Below are 12,200 nucleotides of genomic sequence, written 5' to 3'. Positions count from 1 at the left end.
ATAGGAACTTTCTCTTATCTATAGAAAAATAAATCAGGCTAGACAATCTCAAGAGTGTGTGTACATGAATTATCATTTGGCCATTCATTACTGTTCACTCTCTCTTGCTCTGTCTCTTATAGACACAGGCACACATATAAGCAGACATACACACCCCTACGAATGTAAATGACTAAGGCCAGGTTTGGGAATGGAGGGCACAAGTAAGTAGCTTATAGGCTTCTAGGTCCTCTCCTGTATCTTCAAGACTACAAAATCAATCGGGACTTAGTTCTGGAAAGTGGCTGCGGGGATTTTTTAGAGATAACCCCCTGCGACTAAAACCATCATTTAGCTGGGTTTCGCACTTATAACTACAGCTTTATTTCTCTGATGACTCTACATCTCTGAACAGACCCATTGGCTACTTGGGATTGCTCTTTTGTTGTGTGTGTGGAATATCTCCTTATAGGAATGAGCTGAAGGAGGGGCAGTGACATTCTTCAATTAAGAAATGTTTTTCTCCCAGAGTATTCACTACACATGTTCACCCAAGGCTTATTGCCCAGTGGCATGCTCAGGTAATTTGTGAAATGTTTTAGCGAGACCGGTTGTCTCGCCTTCCTTTGTCTCTGGCTTGGAGTGTTTTAGCCTTTAAGGTGTCTCTACCAAAAACACTCTGTCCCAAACTTGCTGTTAGTTTTTGCTTCACTTGCACCTCAGAGGCCTTTATCCAAAGTATTTTGACGTCCCCTCTCAGCCTTTGGTCTACGTGTCATCTCTGGTCCTATGTGATTTTCATGAGCTAGCCCACGAATCCCTTCTAGCGGGAACAGACAATTCTGACCCAGCATTTTCTGGGCTGCTTCTAAATGGTTAGTGCCCCTCTGGTAATTTATATTAATGCTGCGTTTCGGGCTTGCATCAGCCAGGAGACGCTCAGAGGGACTGGTGTCAGACATGTCACGGAGGTGCTCATCATCGTCTGTATCGGCATCAATGTACTTGCTGATGGAGGAGTCATGGAAGGTGAAGACAGTTGGGGCCAGGGGAGTGCCTTCTGGAGACTTTGGTGGGGTCCTGCTGCTGGCAGTAGTGTACGCAGAGGTTTCGGGGCTTAACAGAGAGTGATCTGACACAACTGAGCTGTCTGAAAGTGGGGAAAGTCCTGATTCCCCGTCACTGCGGCAGCCTCCTTTGGGAATAAGGCTTTTTGAGGAGATTCCAGAAAAGAAAAATTTCCTTGTGCTGTCCGTCTTTGTGACAGACACAGGGGTCAGCATGGGCTCACGGTCCCCTGTTGTTTGCTGGCCGGTTTTTGTATTGGTGTGCTGGGACAATGCTGTCGCTGGACTGTATGAGAAGCGGTTGCTTTCCTGAAGACCAAGATCTATTGCAGGACTGTGGGAGAAGCGTGGATTCTCCTGGAAGTCTGTTGCACAACTAATGTAGCTGTCAATGCTGGATAAGCTTTTCATGTCTCCAACTCCATCCCTGGTTCCTAGGGCTTGTTGACCATGGTCATGTATAGCCCCCAGCTCTATCTCATCCCTCTGTTTACCAACTCTGGAGGCCCTTTCTTTAGCATTGAGGTTGGGTTGTGACTGTGTCTTTGCCATCTGGTTGTACATCTCTTCTAGTTTCTGAACATTTAACCTCTGGGGACTGGTGGCTCGGGCCTTGCTGGGAGAGCCTAACTCCTGGGCATTGAAAGAACGGTTTGAGCTTGTCTCTGATGCAGCCCTCTTGGGAGTCCATTTCCAGCGGCTGGGTGAGAGGTGGTTGTCATGAGGCCTCTCACTCTTCTCCACCACCACATCCATCAGCTCTGCACTACGTGCAAATGCTTCTTTCAAGTTCATTGAGACAATGCTGCCATTTCTCTTTGCCCTTTCTAAGGCTTCTCTTCTTTTAAGGGCCTTTTCTTGCCTCTTCTGTTCCTTATAGAATTCAGAAAAGTTATTTACAATAATAGGAATAGGTAGAGCGATCACAAGTACTCCAGCTATGCAGCATAACCCCCCGACAATCTTTCCCAAGAGAGTTTTGGGGTAGATGTCACCATAGCCCACTGTGGTCATAGTAATTGTAGCCCACCAGAAAGAAGCTGGAATGCTTTTAAACTTTGTATCCTCTTCATCCTTCTCAGCAAAAAATACCAGACTGGAGAAAATCATGATACCCATGGCAAGGAAAAGAATAAGTAGGCCCAACTCATTGTAACTCCTCCTAAGGGTAAAACCCAGAGACTGAAGACCTGTAGAGTGACGAGCCAGTTTCAAGATACGTAGAATACGCATGATCCTAAAAATCTGAACCACACGCCGAACATTTTGAAACTGTAATACACTCTTGTTGGATTCTGTCAGGAAAATGGTGACGTAGTAGGGCAGGATGGCCAACAAGTCAATAACATTTAGAGGACCCTTAAAGAACTTCCATTTATTCGGGGAGGAGAGGAAACGGAGCAGGTATTCCATGGTAAACCAGGCAATGCAGACAGCCTCCACATGGGCAAGTTGAGGGTTGTCTGTGGATTGGCCAAACTCATCTGTATCCTGTAGCTCTGGTAGGGTGTTCAGAGACAGGGCAATGGTGGAAAGCACGATGAAGAGGATGGAGATGATGGCAAGTATCTGAAAGACAAAATTAGTCAATATGAGATTTTATGCATCAGAGAATGGCTTACAGTAATTAAAACTTTGGTCACTTGAGAGGTTTTGTTGCAGACATTGAAGACACTCAGCGAGCTCAAGGTGTTGGGAACAGCAAACCTGCTAAAAACCTTGAAAACTGCACTCAGGTGTATTTAGAAGAAATGGTACTATTTTAAAGACAAAAAAATTTGGTATAATTTACCTTTTTCTATTTACAGCTTTGTGTACGATATTGCATGAAAAACATTTTTTCGCCTTAATGACTTAAACTTGAAGTTGAAAGCTGCATTAAGTGGAAACTATGAAATTGAAATCATCGTCAAGTGTGCACTTTAGCATACTTTTATTACCTGATCACACAATTAAGCTATATGCAAGTAATTAAACTATAACAGTTTAAATAAACCTTCTATAAATGCTTGACTGACAGTGTGACTGCCTGAGAGCTAATGGATTAGACAAACTTGGACCACTTATTTATTCATAACTCACTTATCAGGCTGATCCACATGAGTGAGTGTGCTTGAGTGGACAATTATGTTTAGCACCAATCAACAAAAACAAAAGTATCACAGCAACACATATCAGACTCACTGAATAATTTTCTAAAACATAAAACTGGGAACTGGGTAAAACAGTAAATGCTTATTTTTGGTGTAGAAAGTTTTTTTAAAATGATATTTTATGACATTTTCCAAACTGGAGGTTGGACAGAGCCCTCGAGAGCTCAAATGGGCTCTTGAGCACTTACCCCTGCGCTGAAATTGTCATGTTAAGATAATTAAGATGAGCCTACCATTATCACAGAGTGCTGAACCTACTTGCTAGCCACGAAATCAGTGACTAATTGAAAGGCTTCGGTGCTCTCTATTTAAAAGTAGGATAAAGGTAAAACATAATCCACATGTAGTTTTACACTGTTTTCTCCCATTATGGTCTCTCTAGAATTACTGAGGAGAGACCTCTCACTCGCCGTCACTTGACACCATCATGTAATGAAAATGAACCTGCAATAACCACATAGGAGCAGAATGTCCCCAGAATCTACTGCACTTGATGATGCTGATGATTCACTTTACGCAGTACACAGAACTGGGAAGTCTGTCAAAAAACAGCACCCTGACCCACACACACACGCTACCCCACCCACTCTCCACCAATCATGCTAACAAGCACGTACGTGGTGGCAGACTACACCTCTCTGAGCACTGACAGCACCCCCATCAACCAGGATTCATTGTGTAAACAAAAAAATGGTTGCGTTTGCTTTGAAGAATGTTATTCTTGAGTTTGTTTGATCTGAGTAAATGACTGCGTAATATTGTATGAAAAATACTTGAGAAAATGTTGCAGTGCCATCCAGCTTGCGATATACCATCAAGTCCAGCTCTCACACACACACACACACACACACACACACACACACACACACACACACACACACACACACACACACACACACACACACACACACACACAAAACAAAAAAAATAGCTAGAATGATTTTACATCTAACTTTGTAGAAGACAAAAAACTTAGTTATGCCTCATATTAAAGGTTAGTTTACAAAAATCACTTGAATGAAATCTTGAGGTTTGATTTGATTTAGTATGACACTTTAAAATTTTAGTCCTCGAGCTGTCATGTGGAACAGTAGCTCCCGAAATGGTCTAATAAGGAACACTGTGCCGAAAAATAATATCGGGGTTAGATAAACAAAGACAGATGGACTATGATGTAAATAAAGCAAAGAGTTTTTCTCTTTTTTACCTCATTTCCTACTAAGTTAGACAGATGTCTAAATTTATCTGTTGCACAAAGAACTTTAGTTGCTAACTAGTCTAAAAAGAAAAACTTTTAATAATAATAGTAATACAATTTATTTAAAAGCGCCTTTCAAAACACCCAAGGACACTGTACAGAGCAAAAAAGACAAGCATAAAAACAGGAAATAAACACATTAATAAAAGAAGGTTTAAGAGCATATGAGTTCAATGAGTTCTGGGCAAATTATACCTTTTGAAGAAGAAAAACAGCTGAGTTCACTATTTGTCGTTCTTTTCTCTGGCTGAAAGATACTTGTCCTCAACACCTGACCATTACAAGGATGTTTTAACTGGAAAATTTAGCAGCACAGAATTTCAATAATTTTTTTAAATGTTAGGAAAAAAATGATAGTAACAGTAGATAGTGTAAATAGCATTGGAAACTTCCTGTTGCCTTAAATCGCCTTTAATGCAGTCAAACAAAAATGGCAGATCACATATTGACCATTGATTCAACAGTGTTTAGTCTGATTAGGGTTGTCACCAGAACTGATACTTATAGTACCATTTGACACACACAGTGGCCGTTGTTTTTGGGTTTTCAATAATGTATCAGCATAAAAAACCTAAAAGATTTGTCACAAATTATAATCTACTACCAATGGATTCTAAAAATTACTGTCAGATTAGAAACTCTTTTGCAACAGTGTCATCTTCACTTCCTTCAGCGCACACACATTTACACACAGACAGACAGACACACCGCCCCTCCCCTCACTAGCAGCTGAACACGTGAAGAGCAGCAGAACAAACTTGATGAACACGGACACCTTAGCCTTTATGGAACATTTTGTGAGGTCAGTAAAACTCCTGTTTCAACAAAATTTAAGTATTAATTACCATAAGCATTAACCTGGCCAGTGCACACATTGACATAACCATTTAGCTATAATCAGTTATCTACATTAGCTGTTTGTTTGGTTATTGTCACAAGATAGTGGCTAACAGCTATGGCTAATTATAAAATGATAACATTAATATGCCCATTTGTATGATGATAACACAATTATTTGTGTCTGACATTTTTCTCTTAAGGGCAAACAGTGAAGCTGAGGAAACTATACCAAAACGGCAGCTGCATAGCTTACCAGCTGATCTGTAACAAAGCTATGGTGTCAAGTGAGAGGCACAGGAAATAAAACAGGACTGTAGATGAATATTTTTGCCTAAAAGGAACCGGCCCAATGAGCTGAATGACTTCCGACCGGTGGCACTGACGTCACATCTTATGAAGACTCTAGAGCGGCTCTTCCTCAACTTCCTCCGACCACAGGTACAACATGCCCAGGACCCACTACAGTTTGCATACAAGGCGGGTGTCGGAGTGGAGGATGCCATCCTGTACCTCCTACACAGAGCCCACTCACACCTGGATGGGGGAAAAGGCACGGTCAGGATACTGTTTCTTGACTTTTCCAGTGCCTTTAATACCATCCGGCCCTGTATGCTTCAGGAAAAACTGAACAGGATGGAGGTGGACCCCTGCCTGGTGGCTTGGATCTCCGACTACCTCACCGACAGACCACAGTACGTCAGGCTGAAGGACATCACGTCTGACACTGTGGTCAGCGGCACAGGAGCACCACAGGGAACTGTGCTGTCCCCTCTTCTCTTCACCCTGTACACCTCTGACTTCTGCTACAACTCTGAATTATGCCATATTCAGAAGTTTGCAGATGACACGGCCATCATGGGGTGTATCTGGGATGATCAGGAAGAGGAGTACAGAAGTCTGGTGAGGAACTTTGTCGCATGGAGTCACACAAACCACCTGCAACTCAACACCTCAAAGACTAAGGAACTGGTTGTGGACTTCGGGAGGTCCAGAGAAGGTCCACTGCCGGTTCAGATAGAGGGGGAGGAGGTGGAGGTGGTCAACAAGTACAAGTACCTCGGGCTGTGGGTGGACAATAAACTGGACTGGTCATGCAACACAGAGCACCTGTATAAAAAAGCCCAAAGCCGACTGTACTTCCTCAGGAGGCTGAGGTCTTTTAACATCTGCAGGAAGCTCCTGAGGATGTTTTACCAGTCGGTGGTTGCTGGAGTACTTTTCTATGCTGTATGCTGTGGTGTGCTGGGGGAGCAGCACAGCAAAGAGGGACTCATCCAGGCTGGAGAAACTGATCAGGAAGGCTAGCTCTGTGGTCGGCATGAAGCTGGACACTCTGGTGACAGTGGCAGAGAAAAGGACATTAAAGAAACTGCTGGACATTATGAACAATGCTGGGCATCCTCTGCACATAACAATAAACATAAACAATCAGAAGAGTCTGTTCAGTGACAGGTTGCTTCTCCCCAAGACAAGAACTAACAGACTTAAAAACTCCTTTGTCCCACACGCCATCAAACTGTTTAACTCCTCTCTGGAGGGGAGAGGGAGGGGAAACAGGAGGACAAAGGAGGGGGGAACAACTAAGCTGTAGTGCCTCTTCACCTCACTGTACAATACCTTGTGCAATACTTTTTGTAAATAGTCAACAGTGCAATAGACTCAATACTTGAAATGTGCAATTCACTTGTATTTTTATTTTTTATTCCTATTTATTCTATTTATCCCCTTTGTATATTTTATTTATATTTGTCTCTGTATTTATATATATGTGTGTGTGTATATATATATATATATATATATATATATATATATATATATATATATATATATATAACAATTCTGTAACTGTAACTTCGGTCGTTGCTGTGCTTTTTGGAAGTCGAATTTCCCAGAGGAACCCACCCGAGGGATTAATAAAGTTCTATCTTATCTTATCTTATCTTATCTTATCTTATCTTATCTTAATGCTTTAGTTTTTGATGCAACAAGCTAAATGGGTGCATGTAAACGTTTGTAAAAGAAACTTGGCCTTCCGCAGAAGATAACCTATTCTGAACCAGAAGCAGAAAGACCTGGATTATGTGAAAGTGTCTAACAAGGTCTTTGCAACTCAGTACATGTATAATTGCTGGTGGTAAGCTAGTTTTAGAAGCTGCAAATAGACTATCCAAAATAAAATTCAAACGAAGATCTAATTACAGAGGCTATCTTTTACAGATATAAATAAATATGCTTTGAAATTTTGGCTCACACTTTGGTTGCCTAAGGCAAAACACTTTGAAAACCACTGACTTAGAATATGTGTAAAATATACTCATTCTTTTTTATGGTTCTACTTCATACCTGTTATAAAAAAAATATCCAAGTCAGACACTGACTATCCCTGTGTGCATTTCAGTGATAACAGCTTAAAAAACTCTCCAGCTTTCCTTTATAACTGGGAATAAAGGGAACAAATCCAGCAGGTCTCTCGTGATCTTAATGCTGAGGTAAAAGAGAGGGGCTCCTGTCCCTGTCTGACTTGAGTGAGGATGAATCACAGAGTCAACATAATCCAGTGGTGTATATTTTGTGTATTTATCATAAACTAATATACTGTATGCTGCTTTTTTTTAGTTTACAGTGACTGATACAAAATGTCACATACTATATACAGTACTGTGCAGAGGTCTTCAGCCAATCCTCATTTCTTTATATTTTGCTTCCAAGGAGCCAGACCATCCATCCATGGTGTGGAGCTTATCCCAGCTGCCACAGGGCAAGAGGTGGGGTAACTCAGACAGACATCCTTTTGCACCTATGGACAGTTTAGAATCACCAAGTAACCCGACCCCACTAACTGGGTGTTTTTGGAATGTGGGTGGAAGCTGGAGTGCCCTGTGAGAACACAAACAATGACCCACACAAACATGGGGAGACCATGAAATCACCAGCTCCTTTACCCTGGTAACCTGCAAGCTAGTTTGCAGCTGACATGCTTCCTCCAAAATATTCCCAGGCCCGATAACTGGTAATAAATAATCTGCTGGCTATAATCATAAATCAAAGACTCGGCAAACAGAAAATATGCAAAAAAAAAAAAAGGTTCCAAAACACACTGCCATTGCAATAAAACATAAACATTTCAATAAATTGCTAAACCAATTTCCTACTTTCCTGGGCAAAATATGAAAAATTAAGGTGTGGCTCAGGACTTTTGCACAGGACTGTATCACATACTGTTTACTGATGACTTACATCTTTGTCTATTACTATATTAAATGATTTGAGGCTTCAAGATGAATGTAATGTTACATCTGATTCCTTTAGTTCCTTACTTCATGAACTTCAGTCCGCATTTGTTATATTAACCCTAAATGACTCCAGCTCCAAACAGCACAACTTGGAGGATGAGTAGGAGGCTGCAGCTAGAACACTGAGCCTGTTTTGGCAATAGCCCACACAAAAGAGGTTAGGATGTTATATGATGAAATCAATCATAGGATAGTTAAAATACTCCAAAAATGAGTGCAGTGTTGGACCAAAATGCCGCATAGGGGGTGAGATATACTATTCAGTCCAGCAGTTTAACATAGCTAACAGTAAAAAGTGAAATATTTCACTGTGACTTCCTTCCTTGATCAAAACCTCAGTGATAAACTGAATCTGCGGGTAATACATGGATCAACAAAAGAACCAAAGCCTCACATGGAGCACTTGATATATTGTTTTTTGTATAAATCATCTAGAAGAAATCACAACTTACAGGCAAAAAAAGGAAGGGTTTTAACAAAACAAAGGTTGTTAGAAGGTGACTGACAGCAATGATTGACAGCGAGGGCCTTGACATGGTCTAACAATTCGGACTCCCAAGAGTAAAAGTGACGGCTCAAAAAACAACCTTATCTACGACCAATCAGAGCAGGAGGAGACTGTTGCCATAGCATCGTGGCAGACATGAATAATGACCCTATCTGTTTATTTTCTTCCCTCTGTGCTCCTCTCCCTCCTGCCCTGGAGGAAATCTGTTTGAATCAAACACTTGAAGAGAAGAGAGGTGCTGGGACTGGAGAGTGAGGGTGGAGCTGACAAAGCCAGCACGAAAGTAAAGGGGTGGAGATGATGCAGTGAAAAAACACGATGCCGTTAAAGAGAAAACTTCGACATGTTATACTTGTAACAGGGTGTGTTACAAGTATAACACAACATATTAAAGTTCGCCCACTTATTACTCGATACAGTAGAATCGTAACGAGTCAGGAAAGATACAGAAACAGGAGGACAAAAACGGGCAGAAGGTAATAGATTGAGAAGCTATAAAAAGGTCGCTAATGAAGGCACACTGGTGCTGCTGTGTCTTATGGTTATGAGGTTAAGTTCCACTAGGAAACCCTGAACATTTCCCAGTAGCCTCTGTCCCTAATGGCCTTGCCTCTACAAACTGTGCTCGCTCTCTATCCCTGCCTGACTTGTCTTTATCTCTTACTTCCTTAAATTGTTCAGTGTCATGGGGTGCTAATTTCATAAGATTACTGAACCCCAAATCTGTGATAAAACCTTTCAGCTTACTAGAAAAAAGAGACCGCAAGCATGTGCATGTTAGGAAAATGTTAAATGGAGCTCAAACATAACCGACTATTTTTAGACTCTCAGTTGTCCACATGACAAAACGGATGTAAATAGCAGCCACACCCAAGATCCTACCCTGCAATTTTTCTGTGGTGGATACTGTATAATTGATTTCATTATATTAACCAAAATAAAAAATGACAGCAACTACCGATGAATGCGCCATGGTCTAATAAAGGGGATAAAGGACAAAGGGAGGGAGATATTAATATCTAGAGGAGAGGAGAAGACTACATGTGAGCAAGTGCAGAGTGACAGGAAATCCCACCGTGACACTAAACAAAGCCAGATCACACTGGTCCCTCATGGCACACTTGTGCAGACACAATAGTCTGCAGCAACACCATCTTTTTGGACAAGGTGACACCAGCCCTCATTAGTGTGCTTGAAAAAGAAGTCCTGGACATAACTGGTATGAAGGATGCCCTCAAATGTCATCCAAAAGAGTAAGTTTTTATAAATGGAATTCTCTGCAGAGGGAATACTGTCTCATACACTATCCTTAGCACTTGGGACTCGAAACAGGGCAAACTCCTTGTCAAATTATTTTTGCCCATCTTCTTGTGCTTGTACCTGGGCGTGCTTCACTACCCACTCTCTTTCAGATACAACAGCCTGCTTTTATGCTGGCTGTGTCGCAGCAGCTGTGATTCATTTCTTTGCGCTGCATTGGCTTTGCCAGGGTCAGGCTCATTCATCTATCAACCCAGTTCTCATACAGCAAGGAGAGAACCTTGAACTTTACACATATATATGTGTATATATATACATATATATGTGTAAAGCTCTGGAAACAAACCATGGCAACATTGAAATTACAGTTATAGTAATTCTCTAAAACTGTAGTTTTATTTCATACCTCTTTTTTTCCTTAGAGAATATGAACAGCTACAAAAAACAGGTTGTTATTCATGATTTTAAATTACTGTATTTCCAATTCCCTCATTGCCTGAAACTAAAGTATCAAGAGGTTTCAAACAGGTGGAGTAAAGCTTTTTATAGAGCAACTGGAAATGAAACCTACCCAACCCCAACAAGTCTGTTTACAGGATATATAAAAAGGTTAAACTGTGTTCTTTAACTCTTTTTCCCTTGGACACCAAATAGGAGGAACTGTTGTTTGTCTTTTCTGAATTGAGCAGTTCAGGTCTGCTTCCAGAAACAAATTTACTGGGTGTGTGTCAGAAATTAGTGAGGTTTCAAAACTTTTCATCAAAGGTACATGAGAGGTCATTAAATTTCATCTTTATGGGAGAAAGAGTTAAGCATACTTTCCAGCTGTGTTCTTACTACAAAGGTGCTCCTATGCAATTATGCAGAGGAAATGTATTACTGCATTAATAGTATTACTGTTAAACGCAACTGAATTCAGGTTAGTATTCTCACTCCGCACTAAGTCTGGTGGCATCCCAAGTGACAGTTAAGGAACTCTCTGACTCCCAGTGCTCTGGCTGGCACCTTGTCTCATTAGCAGCAACAGGAGCAACAGACTCTTCTGCTTTAACAGTGTGCCTGTGAGTCCCAGCATCCCTGTCTGTTACCTTTGCCAGCACTCACCCAGGGAAACACGTTAGACCTACATTATAATGACACGCTCTCCTTAAACTTAAACACCTGAACAAGCATGGTCTGAAGCGTAGGTGAGCGGGCTCTATTTTTGGCTGAGTAAATTCAGGTCTTGCTTGCTCACTAAGATCCACTCACAACTGACTTGCTTTCCCATCATCCCATGAGCCACATTGGAGGCCACTGGGAAACCATGCAACACTCTCCCAGCCTTGACTGCCAGCCACTGTCACCATGACAACCCCCTTGAAGCTCGACAGGAGGTGGCTACGTGGACCTGCTTGTGAAAAGCAAGTCTGACAGAGTCTCCTTCTCTGTCTCTTCCTCTCTCTTTCCCTCTGTCCCTGATTTGTACCTTTCTGAGAGCTCACCAAGCTTTAAACCATCTGCTTCTGTCTCTATTCTGTGTCCAGGTTTCTCTGGTATTTGTGTCACATCGCTTTTTGCGTTTTAGCAGAGCTTCAACTGCAGTAGCATAGGCAGTTGGTTAATATTTTTCTATGGCACTGTGGCTCAATATTTAAATAAAACTAAAAGCCCCCATCATTATTTAAAAAGGAAACAGACATGAGTGTGCCAGACACCACCTTTACTTGCAGATGTTTGCACCACGTGCCACATGCTAGGTCTTCTACTATTTGACTGGATGAACAGGAATCATAAAACCAAGCCATCGTTCTTCGTTTTCTTCAGGATGTTATTATCAGTGGTCAGTAGTATGTGAGTAAT

General features: G+C 41.5%; 1 protein-coding gene across 2 annotated transcripts in view; it reads right to left on the bottom strand.

Annotated features, from left to right (window-relative positions):
* Nucleotides 1–698: 698 nt before the first annotated feature.
* Nucleotides 699–12,200, bottom strand: part of kcnb1 (potassium voltage-gated channel, Shab-related subfamily, member 1) — a gene marked incomplete at its 3' end in the record, with an annotated part of 33,585 nt that continues 22,083 nt past the window's right edge. For both annotated transcript variants that reach the window (XM_080892094.1, XM_080892095.1), the window contains exon 3: nucleotides 699–2,615. In XM_080892094.1, the coding sequence (XP_080748220.1) occupies nucleotides 699–2,615 (1,917 nt within the window). The remainder of the gene's footprint in view (nucleotides 2,616–12,200) is intronic.

The sequence above is a fragment of the Rhamphochromis sp. 'chilingali' genome (genome assembly GCF_963969265.1).
Source record: "Rhamphochromis sp. 'chilingali' genome assembly, chromosome: 9".
Lineage (NCBI taxonomy): Eukaryota > Metazoa > Chordata > Actinopteri > Cichliformes > Cichlidae > Rhamphochromis > Rhamphochromis sp. 'chilingali'.
This window is presented reverse-complemented; position numbering and strand designations above follow the sequence as displayed.